At 47.4% G+C, this 21,973-nt stretch overlaps 1 protein-coding gene across 1 annotated transcript in view; it reads left to right on the top strand.

Annotated features, from left to right (window-relative positions):
* PPA2 (inorganic pyrophosphatase 2) overlaps positions 1-20,711 on the top strand; it is a gene marked incomplete at its 5' end in the record, with an annotated part of 42,763 nt that extends 22,052 nt beyond the window's left edge. Inside the window, 5 exon segments of the mRNA XM_014588866.1 lie at positions 4,763-4,890; positions 9,880-9,965; positions 12,183-12,252; positions 18,915-18,951; positions 20,514-20,711. Of these exon segments, the coding sequence (XP_014444352.1) occupies positions 4,763-4,890; positions 9,880-9,965; positions 12,183-12,252; positions 18,915-18,951; positions 20,514-20,542 (350 nt within the window).
* Positions 20,712-21,973: the final 1,262 nt, after the last annotated feature.

Below are 21,973 nucleotides of genomic sequence, written 5' to 3'. Positions count from 1 at the left end.
TTCCCACCGACGGTTTGGAGGGGCTGGTTGTGTGACGACAGTGCTCAGTCTCGGAGTGAGAGCGCTGTGTGAGAATTGGAAACTCCTTTTTTCTTTTCCTTTTCTTAACCCCCTTGGACAAAACTTTAGCCTGAAGTCATTTCCTGGTGTTTTCTGTTTTTGTTATTTTTTTTTCTTTTAAATAATGAGCACAAAGAAATGCAGTATTTCGTTTATGCTAGTGATTTTTATCTAAAAATAAAAAGTCATCAGCTAATTCCAGGCTTTCCTCATTTTCTGTTAGGATTTGGTGGAAATAACCCAGACACATGCAGCACTTCACGTTTCTCATCTCCTGATCATTGCAGTGCGGGTGTTCCCCAACGTGGGTGCAGAGGTTAGAGAGGTGGAGTCCGTAGTGTGGTGGAGCACCAGGTCCTTCAAGTTGTGAACCATTCCGTTCGTCTCATCCACCAGTTGGAGTCTCTATTCTTGAATCAACAAAAATTGATAGCAGTTTTGGTACCTAGTGAGAAGGTTTTAAGATGTAATAACCTCAGGACCAGCAGATGGCATAATGGTTACAGCACTGAACTCCCACGTAGTTGATCACAGTTCAAGTCCCAGATGACCACAGTTCGAGTCCCAGACCTGATAGCTTAAAACTCATGCCAAGCACATGTGTATACGTGCCCAAGATCCTGAGGAGAATGGTGAGAAGGGATTATGGCATGGCCATCCCCCCTGGGGGGTGACTTCTCACTTTCTGTCTGTCTGTCTCTGTGTCTCCAGCAAGCACACATGCCCTATAGCAAAAATCTCTCCAAAGAAAAGAAAAGATGTAATAACCTAATCAAGTTTGATGATACTTGGCCCCCAGTCCGCCACCTCATATTCGAAGCTAGTATATGGGCATTACGCCTCATTCTCTCTGAGCTCTTGAGTATGTTACTTAACCTCTTTGAACCCCAGTTTTCTAATTTACATAAAGGAAATAAGTAATATGTAATTTACAGATGTTGAAGCTCAAATAGCATACTATCACAGACCCAAAGGTTGAAAGTATTTTGAAATTTTACCAGCTGTTACCAAATTGCCTTTTGCAATGACTGTCCGGTTTCGTGTCATCAGGGTATGAGATTAAAGGCTTCCCCAACAATACTTGAACCTGACAAAAAGTAGTACCTTGTTTTAATTTTGCATTTTTCTCCTAAGTCTTGGGATAGAGTATCTTTGTCACATACAGTCTTCCATGTTTGCAGGTCCCGTGTATGTGGATTCAACCAACCATGGATGAAAATTATTTGTGGGGAAAAAAATACAAAATAAGGCAAAGAAGAAAACGCTGTTACAGCTGTAATGTAGCACTGCATTTAAAGTGCGTGAGACGGTGTGTAGGTTACATGCAAACCCCACGCCGTTGTGTGCAGGGACCTGGGCATCCCAGGAGTCGGTATTGGGGTTGTCCTGGAGCCAGTCCCGCGGGTACTGAAGGATGGCTGTCGTGACTGAACCGTCTACGCGTGATTCTTAGCCTTTTTTATTGGTCACTGTATTTTTTGATATATGGGACTTGGTCAGATACATTATTAATCCTTTCCTATTAAGGCTGCAGACATTCTTTTTCCATCTGTGGAAACACGTCTTGACTTTTGGCTTAAAGAGGTTTTAAATTTTGATGTATTTTATTTTATCAAACTTCTATACATGACATTATCACTTAGATTATTGTTTAAGAATTCCTTACCTCATTGTCAGAAACATGTATTTTAACTTCCTTTATTCTATATATATATATATACACTTATAAAGAAGTATATATATATACACTTACATATGTATATATTATACACACACGCACGCACACGCACACACACGCACACATACACACACGCGCACACATGTTGGTTTGTTGGGCAAGTCATGACTCATTTTTGCATAGAAAAAGACATTATGGCTTTCCTGACAGCCTAATTTATGTATGCACTTGTGTACGTGTATATATACATATAATTACTGTGGGGTCTTTAGTACATGTAGAATTTATCTGATTTTTTTTTTTCCATATATACAATCTTTTCAACGTCACTGAAGGGGAAAACCTGATTTTTTTCCTCACTAATTTTTCTTTTTATAAGAGAGATTTTTGCTGTAAGGTGTGTGCACTTGCTAGAGAGACAGACAAAGCAAGAAATCATTTCCTGGTGGTATGGCCACACCACAATCCCTTCTCCTCTATTCTCCCGGGATTTTGGGCATATATGCATGCATGTGCACCTGGCTTGAGTTTTAAGCCATCAGTTCCGGGACTTGAACCATGACAGTTGACCATGTGGGAGTTCAGTGACATTACTGCTATGCCACCTACTGGTCCCTCTCCACTACTTTGAAATGAGTCTTTATCAGATACTGTGTTCTTATTTATACAGTCTGTCTCTAGACTCAGTTGGGTGTCAATGAGCACCCCTGCCAGTGCCATGCTGTTTAATTATTATAGCCTTATGTGCAGACCAACCCCCACTCTCTGTTCCACTTGTTCAAACTTGGTTTTTGCATGCCTTCATTTTCTGTAAAACTTTTAAAGTCCACTTGTCGCGGATTTCTGACTTGCTTATTAATTCTGGGCTAACCTGTGGCGTGGTGGCTGAGGCCCATCGCCACAACTTCGAATGCTCTCTGAGTGACTCTCAGCAGTCTGCCGAATCTTCTGTCTGCCCTGGTCTCCTCCTGCCACGCTGATTTCATTTCTGTGAACTTCAAGCTGCTGCCAGAACCCGTGAGCCGGCTTTACCTTGGCCTACAGACAGGAGGCGAGCGTGAACGTGGAAGGAGCATCCTTGTCTGTCTAACCACGGCCCGTGAAACGTTCCCCTCGTCTCGTACTTCACAGAGCGGGGATTCCCACGAGCCTCGGATGACCAAGTCTGAAACCGAGTGATCTTCGCAGCGACATCCGTGCCTGGTGTCATCTCCTGTTTTTAGAGTGTGCTATTTCCGCGTCTACCGAATATCTTTGGCAGTTGTTGTAATACGGTGTGTGTAGAGAAGTCTGCGAAATTTCCCTTTAGCTGCAATGTGTGGAGAGTAAAGATTTCTAGTTTCATGTAGCCATTTCTCTTACTTTAACAAAAGAACTCATGGTAGAGCATGTGTGTACATATGAGAGTGGGGCGAGTGCCCCCACGGGGCCTGTCAGACTCCCTCCCCTTTCTCTGGTCCTCCACCCACTGGGTTCTTGGGCACTTGTACCTACAGGTGTGTTTCAGGCTGACCAGGTCTAGGGTTTGAACCAGTCACCCTGTGGGATCTGACTTCTCTTGAGCAGCACCGTGGAGCCTTCTCTATTTCTCAAACTTTTTGAATGGTATTTATCAAAAAAGATACATGCCTTAGAGTCTTATTTGGGGGAGGAGATTACTATTATTAACATAGTAATTTTATTTTTAATTACATTCAAATTAATGCCACCCAACTATGATTATCTTTTTAGATAATAAAATAAAAAGATAAATGATCTTTTCTGAGCTGTTTATGTGGTAATAGAACTTAAAAGGCAACCCTGAAAGTCATTAGAGAATTTGAAATGAAACGGGAAATCCTGAGTCACCCTGATACCAGCCTGTTTAAAATTACCTAGTCCGAAATCTCTGTCTCCCTACTGTGCTTCATTTTTCTAATCGACTTTTTGCCATTTAACACGTTGTGTGTTCGCTTTTTCACTTGTTCCCTGCTCTTCCTATTATATAAGCCAGGAGAGAGGGACTCGCTACTGTTCATGCTTCGTTCCATTTCCCTGCTTGGGCCTCGTCTGGCATAGTGAGAACTTTGTATAAATATATAAAACCCCTCTGGTTTAAAGGGCGAGTGTTCTGTCCCCAGTCCCACCCTCTGTGTCCTCTGCTCGGCATCCCTCCAGGCTAGCTTTCTGGAGCGGAGGTCCTGGCGACCTGTCTGCCCCACTTCCAAACCTCCATTGCTCGCAGGAACATCAGCCTTTCCGATCCTAGTGGCCTGGTCCTTCCTGAGCATCTCCACGCCTCTTGATGCGAAGTTCCAGCCACACGGAACCGTTCGTGGTTGTTTTTCTGACCCTCCTCCCATGCCCGCCGCCTTTTCCCCTCCAGCCCAACTGGTGAAATGCCTTCCCTTCCATGGCGTGCTCGCTCGCTCCCTGTTTTGTGCTGTTACTGTTCCTTGAATTTGCCTCTTTTTAAGGTTTTTGTTACCAGGCACATGTACTCGCTGGAGGGAGAGAGAGGGAGATAATGAGAGGGAAAGTGAGAAAGCGCCCCCCAGGGTGAAAGCCATACCAGTATCCCTTCTCCATCCTCCTGCTGGAATTTTGGACACGCATACACACGTGCCCGGTATGATTTTCAAGCCTTCAGGTCTAGGACTCGAACTGTGAGCCGTCATTTGGAGGTACAGTGCCCTTAACCATCAGGCCACTTGCTGGCCCCCTTCAAGCTGTCTTACGAGACCTCATTGCACTTCCTTGCAGTTGGTCGTCTCTCTCCCGTAGGCTCAGGAGGTCCTTGCTGAGAAGAGCTTGTGCTTGCCCACTTGTCCCTAGATAGAGCGAGGGGACGTCGATAGAGCGAGGGGATGATGTTCCGCAGGTGCACACATGGGAGCCAGAGGCGATGCACGCAGGGGGACATTTGCTGGTCGTTACCACAGGCGATTGCAGCTGGTGGCCCCGGGCTTCTGCGTCCTGGAGCCCAGGCTCTCCCTCTCCATGGAGTGACTCTTAATAAATCATCTTTTTCTTCTTCACTTACAGATATTGGTGATGTTAAGAAGTTCAAGCCAGGCTACCTGGAAGCTACACTTAATTGGTTTAGATTTTATAAGGTGCCAGATGGAAAACCAGAAAACCAGTTTGCCTTTAATGGAGAATTCAAAAACAAGGTGAAGATGATCGTCTTTATTGTAAACTATCCCCCGAGACCTGTACTGTACTTAAGTTGGGGAGTTTCTTAAGTGTTTGTATCCTAGCATGATGACTAAAGTGATTTTTACTGACTTACATATTTAAGGGCATGCTCTTTATTTTTGCTGTAGGGTATGTGCACTCGCCAGAGAAAGAGAGGGAAGGTGAGAAATAACCCCCCAGGGGAGAGGGCCATGTCCAGTCCCTCCTCCATCCTCCTCTCAGGCCTTTGGGCATACACACACACACCTGGCATGGTTTGCAAGTCACCAGCCCAGGACTCGAACCGCAGTGGGCCATGTGGCATCCAGCACCTTATTTAACCTCCATGCCTCCTGCTGGCCCACAGGCATTATTTTTTTTATTTTTATTTAAAAAGAAATATTTACAGAAGAGCTCTAGATGAATCAACATGGCTGAAAATTATCCACTAATATACCCGTAGCTCCTCCATGTCCTCAGGAAAGGAAGGCATTGCAGGGCGAGTCTGACTCTGCATGCTGGGAAGGAGAAAGCCTCCGGTGGCATGTCGGGGGAGGAAGTTACTTAGCCTTACTGTCAATTCCCCGGCTCCCCTCCTAAATGTCCATCCTACCATGACTGAATTAACTGCTCACAGTTAAGACAGCCCTCGAGTGTCCTCACTGTCATAGAATGTTTGTCTTAGAACACAGTTACTGGGACCAGCAGTTAGCGTAATGGCTGTGTCGCTGGACTCCCACGTAGTCGACTGCGGTTCGAGTCCCGGACCCGGTGGCTTAAAACTCACACTGGGTGCGTGTGCGTGCATGCCCAAGATCCCAAGAGGAGAATGGAGGAGAAGGGATTGAGGTGTGGCCATCCCCCCCTGGGGGATGATTTCTCTTTCAGTCTCTCTATCTCTCTCTCTCTCTCTGTCTGGCGAGCCAGGGCAACAACCCCCCAAAAAAAAAAAAAAAACCGCAGTTACTGTAAAGGGTCTCCAGCTCGGCACAGGTGCGGAAAACAGGCCAGCCAGTCGAGTCTAAAACATGAGATATTTGTTTAACAGTGCCACTAAGCAATACATGTTATAAACTAACTTTTAAGGGGCTGTTTGTAAGTAAAGTATGTTAGATGTAATAAGACATGTTAATAGAAACCTAAAATTTAGTGTTTTGCTATATAAGAACTGATTTTTAGACCCCCTATTGTTTGTTTGTTTGTTTGTTTGTTTTTGAGAGATTTTTGCTATAGAGCGTGTGCGCTCGCCAGACAGACAGAGAAACATAGTGTCAGAAAGCGAGAAATCACCCCCCAGGGGGGATGGTCATGCCGCAATCCCTTCTCCTCCATTCTCCTCTCGGGATCTTGGGCACGCACACACATGTGCCCGGCGTGAGATTTAAGCCACCAGGTCCGGGACACGAACCGCGGTCGACTACGTGGGAGTCCAGCGACATAGCCACTACGCTAACTGCTGGTTCCCGACCCCCTATTGTTTTTAACAAAACTTTAGAATTTTTAAATATAAGTATAAAACTCTTATTTTAGACTGAAGTCTCTTACCTGAAAATGACATGTTGTACATTTATACGGTCAATCCTCTTTTTCCTTGAAATATGTTATATTTTACGTTTGAAATAATGCAGACCCCACCCCCCGGTGTCGTGCTTCAGCGCTCCTGTCGACTCAGTGCAGTCTGCTAAGTTACGCGTTTTTACAGAGCGATACCTTTTTTCAGTCCTCATGGGGTTTTTGTTTTTGACAAACATAAATGAAGACTAGGGTATGTATACAACCTCTTCAGAAAAGAACCATCTCGTGCTTGCTTTTTACCACTGCTGCTTAGAACACAGCCTAGCTAAAGAAAACCAAGTTGTACTTCTTTAACCTGGTTGAAAAGATGGCTCTTGTGTTTTATTCTGTTTTTCCTGCTCATCACTTTAAGCAAATACTAGAATCTGTTCTAAATATATAGTATATTTTTCCTGGACATATTTTGCTTCCGTTCACAGGTTTCTTTTCTTTTTATTTTTTAAGAATTATTTAATTTATTATTATTTTTTAAAATTTTGCTATGGGGCACATGCACTCACCAGGAAGAGACAGAGAGGGGAGAGAGAAAGTGAGAAAGCCCGCCACCAGGTCTGGGATGCAAACTGCGGTTGGCCATCTGGAGTTCAGCACCTGAACCACCACTAACCCCTGCCAGCCCCCATAAGTTTCTATCTAGTGCTCTTCATCTTTCTCATTTTATACGTTTTTTCCTTTACTCATGACGATAGGATGTGTGTGCACACGTGAGAGACAGAGAGGGGGTAGCACCTCAGGGTCTGATCCCTCCACATTCCCCTTCCTCCAGCCCTTCTGCCGGTCGGATCCCGGACACGTACATGTGTACCTGGTGTGTTTCGGGCCACCCAGGCCAGGGATTTGATCTGTGGTCATCACCTGGAATCCAGCTTCTCTTGATCAGCTCATTCCCTCTGCACCATGGAGCTGGTCCTGGAATCGGTTCCGAATGATCAGTTTTCTGAAAACGGTGGTTAAACGTCTTCCCTTGCGTGATCCAGATCGTCAGCTGGATTTCCTGTCCCGTGTCGTAGGTGGCACTCCCCACTCTCCGTCTCAGGCAGCAGTAAACCTGGGGAGCCGTCCAGAGCTAGAGCTCCCAGTATTTATACATCTGGGCTCCGAAGAGGCTTATTTTCTTCATTATCTTAATGTCTTTAGGGAAAGTAAGCAACATTTATTTTGGGAAAAGTCTAAAGGATTTTCTGCTTGAGAATGATAAAGCCAGTTTTCTTTTTTTATATTTTTGCTATAGGGTGCATGCGTTCATAGGAGAGACAAAGACAAAGAGACAGAAAGTGAGAAATCCCCAGGGGAAATGGCCATGCTGCAATCCCTTCTCCTCCATTCTCCTCCCGGGATTCTGAGCGTGCATGCACCCACGCCCAGCATGAGTTTAAAGCCACTGAGTCTGGGACTTGAACCCGGTCAACTATGTGGGAGTCCAGCGACGTAACCATTACGCCATCTGCTGGTCCCAAGCCAGTTTTCTTTAGATGGTCTGACTAGACGCATATCTAGCAAGAGGTGTTACCTGTTGATGACTGTGCATTTTAGATACCAGATGAGCACCTAGGAAAATACCGCGAGTGGTAAGGAAATGTACTGCTGTCACACAGACGGGGCGGTCCAGGGTCACTCTGTGGTGAAAATGCTTGCAGTTTTGATGACGATGAAATCGGTATGTGCTTGCTCTTTTTTTTTTTTGGAGAGGTTTTCGCTATAGGGCGCGTGCGCTGGCCAGACAGATAGAGAGAGACATAGAGACAGAAAGCGAGAAATCACCCCCAAGGGGGGATGGTCACGCTGCAATCCCTTCTCCTTTCTCCTCTCAGGATCTTGGGGACGCACGTACACGCGCCTGGCATGAGTTTAAGCCACCGGGTCCGGGACGCGAACCGCGGTCGACTACGTGGGAGTCCAGCGACATAGCCATTACGCTAACTGCTGGTTCCCGGTATGTGCTTGCTCTTAAGTCAGGCACCAGGCTAAGCATTTCACAGACTTCATCTTGTTTATTTGTGGGTTTTTTTTTTTTTTTTTTTTTTTTTTCAGTTTTTTTAAAGTAAGGTGCTTGTTCTCACTGGAGAGCACCAGGGAGACAGAGAGACATAGAGAGAAAGTGGGAAATCACCCCCTAAAATCCCTACCCCTCTATTGTTCTCTTGGGATTTGGGGATGTATACCCACTGTGTCTTTTCAAGCCTCCAGATCTAGGACTTAAAGCACATAGCCATGTGAGATTAAGCACTTTAACCACTATGACACCTGCCAGCTCATATTCTCTCTCTCTCTTTTTTTTTCTTTTTTTAAAAAAGAGATTTTTGCCATAGGACGCCTGTGCTTGCTGGAGAGACACAGAGAGACAGAAAGCTAGAAACCACCCACTGGGGGCATGGCCACACCACAGTCCTTCTCCTCCAGTCTCCTCTTGGGATTTTGGGCATTCACACACATGCACCTGGCATGAGTTTCAAACCACCAGGTCCAGGACCCGAACTGCGGTCGACTATGTGGGAGTCCAGTGATGTAACCATTATGTCACCTACTGGTCCTTATTCTTTTAATGACTCCATGGTTCAGATCAAGTTGGCAAACATTTTTCGGTTAAGGGCCAGACAGTCAATATTTCAGGCTTTGCAGGCCACATGGCATGGCATGCCCCACCCCTGCCATCGTTGCGCTAAGGCGGCCAGAACTACCTTCAGTAAAGCCATTTATTTACACAGCAGGTGGCAGGCTGGCTTGAGCCTCAGGCTCCAATCTGTAGACCCCTGATTTTGATTCTCCCTGTTACTTGCCATTTCGTAGACAAAGAAATTCAGGCTTAGTATGAGATGAAGTCAGGCTGAAGTAACCTCAGGACCAGCAGATGGCAAAATGGTTACATCACTGGACTCCCACATGGCTGACCCTGGTTTGAGTCCTGGACCACATAAAGCTCACACTGGATGTGTGTATGTGTGCATGCCCAAAATCCCGAGAGGGGAATAAAGGAGAAGGGATTATGGTGTGGCCATCCCTGGGGGGTGATTTCTCACCCTCTGTCTGTCTGGCGAGCACATGTTCCCTATAGCAGAAATTTATCTTGGGACCAGCAGATGTCATAATGGTTATGTTGATTGACTTCCACAAGAGGAGAATGGATTGCGGTGTGGCCATCTTCATTGTGGGGTGATTTCTTGCTTTCTCTCTCTCTGTCTCTCTGGTGAACACATGCACCCTTTAGTAAAAATCTCTCTCTTAAAAAAAAAGATTAAGTATCTTGTCCAAAGTCACACAGATGTTAAATAAGCCAATGAGAATGTATGCCCAGGTGTGCCAAACCCCAGAGCTCAGGCTCGGAGCACCGGCTGTGATGGTGAGCTGGTTCTGTGGTAGGATAATAACGTGATTGCTGCGTCTCATTTTTGTTCACTTTGTTTTGAAACTAGGCATTTGCTCTTGAAGTTATTAAATCTGCTCATGAATGTTGGAAAGCATTGCTTATGAAGAAGTGTGATGGAGGGTCCATAAATTGGTAAGAACTTGCCTTTCCTTTTTAATTGCCAGAGGTTGCACTCATGCATGCACTCATGAGAGAGACAAAGAGATGGAGAGAGAGGAAGAGAGCACCCCCACAGGACAGGGTCACGTTGCAGACCTTTCGCCCTTGCTGCTTCATTTTGTCAGGATTGGGCACACACGTGCATGTGCCACTAGGGGCAGGACTCGAACTGCAGTCGCTCATGTGGGATCTGGCTTCCTTAACCACTGCAGGGCTGGCCTAGAATTGGTCTTTTCTAGGTTGTATTAATTGGTACTAAGCAGCCATGTACTACTATTCAGATCTCAGATATTTTTTAAAAAGAATTTCAGTTTTCACTGAAATTCAGTGAGCACTGCTGGGTGTGACACACCATGAACCTAGGATCTGTCAGGGTCCCCTTTCTCAAGGGATTCCGAGTCCGGGTGGGGATTCTGACACGGTAACAGGTGTCTAACTGCAGTACGTTGTAATGTGTGCAGAGTCAGAGTGAAGTAAACCAGTGTTTCGACCAGCAAACAGGGTTATTTTATTCGTCTCAGGACTACCCCTTGTGTTTCAGTGAGAATAGTGGCAGCTGCCCCGTCCAGCCTGCCCTGGGTCGTTAGCTGACTGAGGAAAAGGAAGCGAGTAACAGAAACACCTGAAATTCATGCACTTTATCTTACCCAGACATTTAAATGTACGTTTTTCACCAGTCTTTGGGTATAGACTGACTTTCTTAAGTGGATTCTATATAGATTTCCCTGTATTCTAACACTATGGAAGAGGAAATAAAGATTTTATAACCCTTAAACTCCTCATAACTTAAAAACACTTACAAAGATTTTTTTTCTGGGGGCCAGCAGGTGGTGTGGTGGTTAAGGCACTGGACTCCCACATGGCTCACTGTAGTTCGAGTCCCAGCCCTGGTGACTTGAAACTCACACCAGGCGCATGTGCGTGCATGCCCAAAGTCCTCAGAGGAGACGGGAAGAAAAGGGACGTGGCACAGCCATCCTGCCTGGGGGGTGATTTCTCACTTTCCCTCTCTCTGTCTCTCTCCAGCGAGCGCATGTACCCTATGGTGAAGAAAAAGGTTTTTTTTTGTTTTGTTTTTGCCATGGGGCACATGCACTTGCTGGAAAGGGGGGCAGGGGAAAGTGAGAGGGAGATGGCCACCTGCAGTCCCTTCTCCCACACTCTCTTGGGATTGTGGGCAAGCACGCACACCTGCCTGGTGTGTTTCTCAAGCCGCTGGGTCTGGGACTCAAACCACACAGTTGGCCGTGTGGGAATCCTCCTGCCTTAACTACTATGCCACCAGCTGGCCTTCAAGACTCTTAGAAAGACTTCCGGGATTCTTTTTTCTAATATTACACAGCTGTTTCACCACAGCAGGTTTTCCTAGCGCCTCACTGTCGTTGGGTCTCTTTAGAGCTGCAGTATTACCTGCACCTGCAGTAGTATTAGAGTCAGCTCAGTGCTCACCAGAACGGCTGGCCTTCCACACTCCGTTACCAGTGGGCATAATCAGTACCCGGATGGTGACGTCACCACAGCAAGTGCAGTCCACACGGACAGGTCAGGGGACAAGAGCACCTGCTTCTCAGTGAGTCTGACCGAGGCTGGCAGAAACCCGCACCGACTCGAGCAGGGGCGCTCGGCCTCTCCACACCCCTCCCGAGTCCAGTCAGGGCCACCCACTCTCAGCGGCAGCCCGTGGGCCTGGCCACGCTGCCGTGGCTCCAGATGAGTCTCCACCTCCTTTTTCTGTTTTGCTTTCAATTGGCCAGAGGATGCCTGTGCCCACCAGAGGGAGAATGAAGAAGGTGGGGAAGGAGAGAGTACCCCATGGGGTGTGGTCACCCACAGTCACTTCTCCATTTCTCCAGCGTGTCCGGATTGGGGGCGCACATGCACACACACCCCGTGTGTTTCTCAAGCTGCCAAGTCAACGTGAATTGTAGGGTTGGCCGTGTGGGACCTAGCCACCTTAGCCACTAGGCCATGGGCTGGCCCTGGAATAATTTTTCTCCTTCTACTCTGGAGAGTACAGTGCTGTGGAGTGCTTGGTATCTGTGAGCTTGCCTGCAGGAATATGCAAACGTTTTAGTACAGTCATTTATGTTCACTCTGCTCCTTGTTCCATGGCTGAGGTCCTGTCGGCGGAGTGGTTCTTCTGCACTCGCTGGTCCTTTGCTCTAATCACGGTGTTCTCTTTCTCTCCAGCACGAACGTGCAGGTGTGTGGTAGCCCTTTCCACTGCACGCCGGAGGAAGCGAGGTCGGTGGTGGAATCGGTAAGGGGCACATGCCCAAGGCGTCTCTCTTCTTCTAAATGTCCTGGGAAGTCTGGCACAAAGTCTGAAATACCTAGTGATAGATTTTGGGTCACCCTTTTTGGGGAATCAAAATGTTTTACGATAACATTGTAATCTTTTTTTCAGGAAGAGATTTTTGCTGTAGGGGCATGAACTCACTGGAGAGACAGAGAGATGAGAGATAGAAAACAAGAAATCATCTCCCAGTGGGGGCTGGTCACGCTGCAGTCCATTCTCTTGTCGGAGTTTGGGCACACATGCACATGCACCTGGCGTGAGTTTCGAGGCACCAGGTCTGTGACTCGAACCACAATTGACTATGTGAGAGTCTAGCAACGTAAACATTGTTCCATCTGCTGGTCCCAAAATCTGTTTTTTAACTTCAGGGTCTGTAAATAAAGAACTTGAAAACCTTTTAACTGAGGTTTTAAATCCTATTTTTGGAAGCATAGTAACCATTTAGCTAATTTTGTACAATGATTTTTTTTGACATATCATCTTACTATTGTTTATATGAATTTGCTATCTCTGTACTGCCCTGTTCCCACAGATTAGCCACCATCCAGTGTCTAAGCTGAGACTGGCTATGGGGACAATGTATTTTTGCCTAAGAGAAACACAACAGACAATACAAAGACTTGCCTTTTGTTTTTCCATTCAATTGAGCCTCCTCACCAGCTTTATTTCTCCAAGCTAGGAAGATACCCTTGGATTTGCCCATGGTTTAGTGACAATGCTGCCTGGAGGCAACTGAATTTATTAGTAAATTAATGCTTGATTTGGAGACCACTAAGTAAGAAAATTCCTATTAAGATAATCAAGTCATAGTGCTCAATAAAGTGTGTTCAGGAGTGAGCTTAGGCTACAAATCCCATTTATAAATTAAAAAACTCATTATGAGATAGTAGCGAATTTAGATCTTTACTTTAGGGACAATTAAAATGTTCCTGAACATTAGATGCCCACTATGGCTGCTTTCAATTTGTTGGGTTGCTTCTCTTGCACGAATTCATCAGCTATTTAATTAGTGCCTGTCACGTGGCAAGAGTCTAGGTGCTGGGATGCGCATTGAAGAGCAGAGCGAGCACCTCTGCCTTGCGTGGCTTGCATTTCGGGAGGAAGGTGGACACTCGGTACAGATGCGGTTAAACTGCCCAGGGCTCAGAAGGCGGTCGGGCCCTGATGGACCACGAGTGGGAGGGGAGTAAACTGGCAGCGTGCGGTGGGAATTGTAGTCATCGGGACGGTGGCCAGAGCAGCCTCACCAAGACGTGGGCTGCCATGGCGGATAAGTCAGAGTCTGTAGGAGACACGGTGTGACCCAAGTGGGTATTTGTAGGACCAGTGTCCCAGGCTGCCAGCCCAGAGGCCATGAGGCTCGGAGATGGTCAGCAGGTTTGAGAATTGTCCAAGGAGAGAGAACAGCGTGTGGGGAGAACGGGGAGATGAGGCCGAATGTTTGGAGTGGGTGCTGGCTATGGAAATGAAAGCAGATTTTGACAGACTCTGTGAAGACTGATTTGGGAACTCTCTAGTATTCCGAATGAGATGGGGCAACTACTGGAAAGTTTGGAGCAAAGGAGCACCTAGGATCTGACTTAGATTTTAACATGCTCACTGCCTGGCAAAGACAGACTGCAGAGGGCAAGGGTCAGGGGTGGCATCCTACTGAGGTGGACCATAACATGGGGTTATTTTTTCCAAGTTGTCAGATTTTATATAGGAGAGGTTTTTGCTATAGGGCACGTGCACTCACTAGAAAGAGAAAGAGAGACAGAAAGCAAGAAATCACCCCCTGGGGCTGGGTGGTGGTGGTGGCCATGCCGCAATCCCTTCTCCTCCATTCTCCTCTTGGGCTCTTGTGCATGCATGCACATGCACCTGGCGTGAGTTTAAGCCACCGGTTCCAAGGCTTGAACTGCAGCCGACTACATGGGAGTCCAGCGACATATTTTTTATTTTTGTTAAATACATCAGGCCATATCTTATAATAATTGTTTATGAGACCCTTTTCCCCATTAATTTTGAACCCTTCTAGTAAAATGGCAGAATATCCATCCTGGGACCAGCAGTTAGCGTAATGGCTATGTCGCTGGACTCCCACATAGTCGATCGCAGTTCGAGTCCCAGACCCGGTGGCTTAAACTCATGCCGGGCGTGTGTGCGTGCACGCCCAGGATTCCAAGAGGAGAATGGAAGAAAAGGGATTGCGACATGGCCATCCCCCCAGGGGGGTGATTTCTCGCTTTCTGTCTCTGTCTTTCTGGCAAGTGCACGCGCCCTATAGAAAAAAAACTCTAAAAAAAGAAAAAGAAAAAAGAATATCTGTCCTGATATTCTAGCATGACGTAGGTACTAAACATTCAGTGTGTCATGTTAGCTCATCTGAACAAATGCAGCTGGGACCTCACCTCCGGACGTCAGACTCTGTCTGTGCCAACCAAGAAACGTATTCAGAATTAAAGACTGTATTAACAAGGATTTAAAAAATAAATGTCAGGATACATGTTCAGGTAGAGGAGGTTGCTTACTTCCTTTCCGTAGTGCTTAGGTTAATGAGAGTCACTCCGTTGTTCTCTCTCTACACACCGTCCGTTTCCCTCCTCGGGAATGTTTGGCATCTCCAATAAGAAGCAGGTGCTAATTTTAAATGAGTCAAGATAGCAGACTTTCCCATGAACTCTGTGACATGGGCGTCCTCTACAACTTAGAGAGTGGCACAGTTTCGAACAATAAGCAGGTCGCTCTGTTTTACAGTCTGGTTAGAAAAACCGAGTATTCAGAGCTGACTGCGGCTCAGTGGTAACGCACTGCTCAGGAGAAGCCTGATCCCACCTGGTGACCACAGTTCGAATCCCTCGCCCAGTCATCCTGAAACCTGCCAGCCACAGGTGTGAGATTGTCCGGGCTGGGTGGCTGCTAGAAGGAGTCCATGGCATGACCAGACCAGGCCGTGGAAGGTGCTCATTGCTCTCAGTCTCTCTCTCGATCTCTGTCTCTCTCTCATGGGTATGCACACACATAGTCTATCATGAGTAAAAGAAAAAAAATTAGGGGCCAGCAGGGGCATGGTGGTTAGGGTGCTGGACTTGCACATGGTCGACCTGATTGGAGTCCCAGAACTGGTGACTTACTTTCTCACTTTCCTTCTCTCTGTCTCTGTCTCTGGTGAGAACATGTGTCCTATAGTAAATTGAAAGAACAATAATAATAATAAATTTCTTTAAAAGCCTTTAAAACGTTTTTAAGAAAGGAAAGAAAGAATAGAGCATTCCAACCCCAGGCGCCTGACCTCAGTGAGTATAGTTCTCTGCTGTGTCCTGCCACATCCAGGTTTTGTAATCACCATCTTCGAAACCAGCCATGGCTAAGCATTTCCTCTGTATGAGAAAGGTGAACTGAATTTTTTTTTAACATGGTACATTGTCTTTGATAAAAAGAAAATTATAAAATGTCTTACTTGATCAGCCTTTTCCTTAAAGAATAGAAGGAAAAATACACCATTTATGATTTGGGAAAAGCTGTTAAGGTTCGCCAGAGGAACAGAGCCCATGGGATGTATAGACAGATACTAGAAAGAGATGTGCTAGAAGGATCGGGCTTCCCTGCCCGGAGGCCGGGAGGCTGCAACCTGCCCGTGGGGTGGCAGCTGGAGCCCAGACAAGCTGCTGGAGCACATGATGGCCGACTGAGGCATCAGCTCGAGAATTCTCTCTGGTTTGGGGGAGGCCAGGATTTTTTGCTCTGTGTTGTGTTCAGCTGCTTAGATAAGGCCCACCTGTGTCTGGCCTCGGCGAAGTTCACCAATTTAAATGCTAACCTCACCTCAAAACACCCTCCAGGTTAACATGAATCACGGGAACATTCTAACACGGTGACATTTCCATGGCTCTTGTTGAGCCGTTCCCACGCAGTACCACCTTAGACCTAAGCCAGGAGGGCGCTGCCTGAACGCAGCTTTCCGGAAGGTCTTGCCGTTACTCCATCCAGTCATGCTCCTCTCCACAAGCCAGAAGACCAAGGGCCAGAGCTGCCAAGCCAGGGCCCCCGTTCTTGACTTCATCCTGGCTGCTGAGACCCTGGAGCCTTTGCTCAGACAGCCTCACGCATGTGCCCAGGGCCTGGGGGGAGTCCGGCTCACTCATCTTCCGGAGCCTACCCTCCTGACCACGGGGGCTGTGTACCCACCTTACTCCTGCAGGGCCAGTGGCTGGGAGGCCGGAGGTCAGGTGCACAGATGCGCAGCCTGGAATTCACAGCAGTGCAGTGAGGTCCACAGGGCAGAAAGCCTGGGCAGGAAGCGAAGTGGAATGGAGCGAGGGCTTCTTGTCTCTTCCTTACTCTGCCACGTGCAGACACACGTCACCAAGGGCCTGAACTCCTAAAAGAGAGCCAGGTCAGTACAGAGGCACGTGTCCCCAGCTGGCAGGGTGGGGCCACTTCATGTTTGTGCATCGCTTGGTTAGCTTGATTCATTGTGAATATATTTTTAGAGAGAGATGTTTGCTATGGGGTGCATGTGCTTACCGGAGAGACAAAGTGAGAAATCAGCCCCCAGGGGGCATGGCCACACCACAGTCCCTTTTCCTCCATTCTCTCCGGATTTTGAACATGCATGCACATGCGCCCGACATAAGTTTTAAGCTGCTGGGTCCAGGACTCAAACTACGGTCAACTATGTGGGAGTCCAGCAACGTAACCGTTATGCCATCTGCTGGTCCCCACTTTAAACATTCAGCTGTATGCAGCTCTCCCTTTGTACCTCTGCCCAGACCTCACAAATGTTAGAAGCAGGTCTTGCCTTTGAGGTGAGCAAACTCAGAGAGTTAGAAGCTTATCATTAAAGGTGGATTGTAGGATCAGGGTGGGGCGGCCACATGGCCTCATGGTTTAGGGAGTCATATCCTACACAGTTTGCTGCGGGTTCAGTCCCAGCCCTTGGGGTAGGAAGTCATGCCAGGTGTGTGTGTGCCCTAAATCCTGACAGGATAGAGAAATGGAGTTGGGTGACCACGCCCCATTGCGGGGTGCCTTCTCCCTCCCTCTCTCAGGTAAGCCCAAGCAGCTGTGGCAATATAAACAACCAAGCAGTAAGATCAGGGTGAAGATCTTCCCTAAGCAGGAAGAGGCCGTGGGGGGGGGGGGCTGGCATGTTTCAGAGCTTGACTTGGGCAGTGGTTACACAGGTGTTCATTCTAATGATTTTTTTTTTTTTTTTTGGGAGAGGTTTTCACTATAGGGCACATGTGCTCGCCATACAGACAGAGAGAGACATAGAGACAGAAAGCGAGAAATCACCCCCCAGAGGGGATGGTCACGCCGCAATCCCTTCTCCTCCATTCTCCTCTTGGGATCTTGGGCACGCACGCACACGCGCCCGGCGTGAGTTCTAAGCCACCGGATCCGGGACGCGAACCGCGGTCGACTTCGTGGGAGTCCAACGACATAGCCATTTCATTAACTGCTGGTTCCCATTCATTCTAATGATTTCTTAAATGTATCGTCTCTGTGCCTTCTCCATAGATAATGGATCTTCTAATAAAGTATTAGGAAAAAAAGAACTCGAACAAAGTAGTGTTAGTAATTTGGGGGGGAAAATCTTAAATCAGAAAAATGCTTTTTTCAGGACCAGCAGTTGGCATAATGGCTATGTCACTGGACTCCCATGTAATCTACCACAGTGTGAGTCCTGGGCCCAGAGGCTTAAACTCATGCCGGGCACATGTGCGTGCGTGCCCAAGATCCTGAGAGGAGAATGGAGGAGAAGGGATTGCGGCGTGACCATCCCCTCTGGGGGGTGATTTCTCGCTTTCTGTCTCTCTGTCTCTGTCTGTCTGGCGAGCGCATGCGCCCTATAGCAAAAACCTCTCCAAAAAAAAAGAAAGATGCTTTCTTCAGACTTTCTACTTTTTTTTTTTTTTTGGAGAGGTTTTTGCTATAGGGCGCATGCGCTCGCCAGACAGACAGAGACAGAGAGACAGAAAGCGAGAAATCACCCCCCAGAGGGGATGGTCACGCCGCAATCCCTTCTCCTCCATTCTCCTCTCAGGATCTTGGGCACGCACGCACACGCGCCCGGCGTGAGTTTCAAGCCACCGGGTCTGGGACGCGAACCGCGGTCGACTACGTGGGAATCCAGCGACATAGCCATTACGCTAACTGCTGGTTCCCCAGACTTGTCTACTTTAATTATATCTGCTGTAAGAGCCTTGGCCCAGCCCTTAAAATAAACAGAGAAATTAACTAAAGAGCTCTAGGAGACGACTAAAGTGTGTGCGTGTGTGTGCATGCATGCACGTGCACATGTGTGCTGAACATGCATGTGGCTGGCTGCTGTGAAGCCCTCAGCCAGGGAAACAATGGACCCGCCTCTCTCTACTGACCGCAGGCCTCACTGGTACCCTGGGCAGTGGCAAAAAGCGTTTTCAAGCACTCTTTTCTGACTCCATGTCTGTGGTTTGTCTGTTGGAAAAAATGAGCAATGACAGTAAAAAGTGAAGAGAAACGCTACAGCCGTTTTTCAGGTCAGGGAACTGTGCATGTAAATTTTGTACTTTCATTTATGGAAAACCTTTTCCTGACGCGGTTTCCGCCTGTAAATACTCATTATGACGGATCCTTTCTCCCTGTTTATCTTTCAGGTGTCATCTTCGCAGGGTAAAGAAAGCAGTGAAGAAGGTATGGGATATTTTGGTTGTTGAGGTGCAGGGCATATAAATGTATTTGTTTACATTATTGAAAGACAGTAAATTAAATAGTTATAGATTTTTTGTAGTCATTAAAATTTTCATATAAAATATCATATTTTCTAGTTTCAAAGAGCGAAAAGGAACACTTTGTTACCTTTAGGGTAGAAAAGGTTTGATCATGCAACGACTTAGTTTTTGGTGAAGCACCGAGAGATTCCAGCTAGTTCTGATAAGCTTTAAAACTCCAGATATCTGAACCTGGAAGATTTTATTTATTATTTCTAATTTTAATGATTGGCCCTTTTTTTGGGGTGGGGGCTAGAGGGCATGCATGCTCACGGCGGTGGGGGTCGGGGGAGTGAAAAAGCGCCTCTTATGGGGGGGATATTTGTGCCATAATCCCTTCTCCATTCTCCTTCCCCATGTTTTTTTTTTAAGCTGGTGGGGGTCTGGGACTCAAACCACTCGGTAGGCCATGTGTGATCCAGCTGCTTCAACCCCCATGCCACCAGCTGGCCCCAATTAACTTATTTTAATTAGGGGTTTAAAAATCAGAATTTATACTAGAATTAAAAATACTTACCATGAGGTCCAACAGGTGGCAAGGTGTTTAAGGCACTAGATTCCCACATGGCCAACTGAGGTCAAGTTCTGGACCCGGTGGCTTGAAAACCACACTGAGCATGTGTATATACATGCCCAAAATCCCGAGAAGAGAATGGAGGAGAAGGGATTGCCGTGTAGCCATCCCCCCTGGGGGTGGGGGGTGAGTTTTCATTCTCTCTCTGCCCCCCTCAGCGAGGCACACATGTCCTATGGCAAAAAACTAAACAAATAAAAACAACACTTGACCATATTTTTTGTAACCATATTTTTGTAGCTGAGTTAAAACAAAAATGTTCTGTTAAGAATTTTCGAATGGAGGTATGCATGTATCATCTGTCTTTCAAGTATTGGAAGACTTTTGGCCTTTTGTTTCAATATGAAATATTAGAAGAATATTCACCTTTCCTATTTGGAGGAAAAATGAAAACAATTAGGTGGTCATCGGGAAAGTTGTGACATATTTTTCTCTGTTTTCCTATGCTAAAATGCATCATGACTTTCCCGACTGCCCAATTCTGAGTCAGGTTGGAAGACGTTTAGATAGAAACAAGGCCCTGGCCAGGCCTCCTCCCCGTACAGGCAGCTCAAGGCCTCCGCTTTGCTGCTCTGTCCCGTTTTGAGCGTTCGATGGGCAGAGTTTCCCAGCCACGGTTTTCTGCGTCTTTCATGTTGTAGCTAGGATGCTTCCTTCTGTAATCAGTTATCTGGGAGAGACTAAAATGACCAGAAAGATATAGGAAATAAGGTGGGGAGGTTCTAGAAATTTTAATGTGCTTTTATATACGAGAACTTGGGACAAGAGGTGAAAGGGGAGAGGTTAAGTAGAGAAACATGTTTCTATAAGCCCATGGCTGTTTACCTGCCTAACTGTCTAAATGAAATCTTCTTCCCTCCCTCTTCCTCTTCCCCCATTCCCATCTTCTTCTTCTCTCACTTTAAACTCAGAGCAAACTTGGCACTTCCTTGGCAACTGATCGGAACACGGGAACTTCCGCCGTGGGGATTCCAGGAAAAGGTGTCGAGCCTTTGGAACACCTTTCCCGCTAATGCTTGACACGGCCTGCCCAGAGATTGGCCGACTTCTTGTTAAACTTCACTTTTTCCAGATATGCAATATGTAAATAAACATGGAAATTTTTTGAATTAGTCTCCTATGGGCATTTATTGCTACTTTTAAAATTTTGGTTTAATTCGTAGCTAGCAGAAGTGTAGAAACGTTGAGTTTTGATTAGTTCTGATTCCTAAAGAAACCCAATGACATGTTTTAGCTTTAACTCTATGGCTTAAATGTCAAAACCACAAATCTAGTAAGTTACTCAAGTTTGTGTAGAAACTGTTGTTCTTATTTTTGTACCTCGTTATCCCTTCCCGAGTCCCTCACCGGTGGGTACTTTAGCCGGCCTCCCTCCTGGTGTCCGCATGAGTGAGTGTGGTTGTGCCCCGGCCCTGCTGCTCTCGTGCCCCGTGAGTGGGGGTGCCTGCCCCGGCCCTGCTGCCCTCGTGCCCCGTGAGTGGGGGTGCCTGCCCCGAGCCTGCCACAGCGTATTATTTTGGTACTCCCAAGCTGGGTGACTCTCGCCCAAAGCCTATAGCTTCAGCTGCCGTCTCTGGCCCCGACGCCCAGGTTTCGTGGAAGCCAGGTCTCTGGATACCTTGGCCGTCCTCTCCCAAGCTGGGTGCCCTCCCCTCGTGCCAACTCCCATCCCCTCCTGAGCAGGGGCCGTCATGTCCTCACTCCCCACTTGGAGAGGTCACATCAAGCCTGTTCCCTCGGGAAGGCCATCGCACGTTTCTTCCTCTGTGGTCCTTGGTGCTTTCTGGCCACATGCTGCGGCTCTTTTCCTGTCCCGCTGTGTTCTCGTGACAGCCCTGCCTCCTCCCTGCCCCTCGCCATTGCCCCAGCTCGGTACCGTACTCGCCTGTGTCCCAAGCACGGATGTCCGCCTCCAGCGTTTCCCCTCCATCGTCTGCTTCGTCACGCAGCGGTCCTCCTGAAGCCGTGTGATGCTGTCGATGGCCCCCCATTGAGAATGACAGTCAGACCCCGAGCGCTCGTTCCTCAGCAAACACAGCTCGGGCGTCCACACTCCTGGCGCTGGCTTCTCTCCCAGTTCTGGCTTGGATTTTTCTTATCAGCACGTGGCATCGGCTGTCACCGGAGTCGCCATTCGTCGGGTGCATGTTCTGTCGGCACTGCTTTAGATAGGGGAGCGTAGAGCGGAGGTGGATGACCTGCGCTTCACATGGGGCTGTGGGGAGGTGTCTGACTTGCCCGAGGTCACAGCTGGAAGTTTTAGCCAGAACTCACGACTGCCCGACTCTAAGTCCCATGGACCCGCCCACCCGCACACCATCTTTCATCGGCAGCCACCTTATGGTGGGAAGCCCGCCCCGGGCGCCCCCGA

The sequence above is a fragment of the Tupaia chinensis genome, unplaced genomic scaffold (assembly GCF_000334495.1).
Source record: "Tupaia chinensis unplaced genomic scaffold, TupChi_1.0 Scaffold000315_1, whole genome shotgun sequence".
NCBI lineage: Eukaryota > Metazoa > Chordata > Mammalia > Scandentia > Tupaiidae > Tupaia > Tupaia belangeri.
This window is presented reverse-complemented; position numbering and strand designations above follow the sequence as displayed.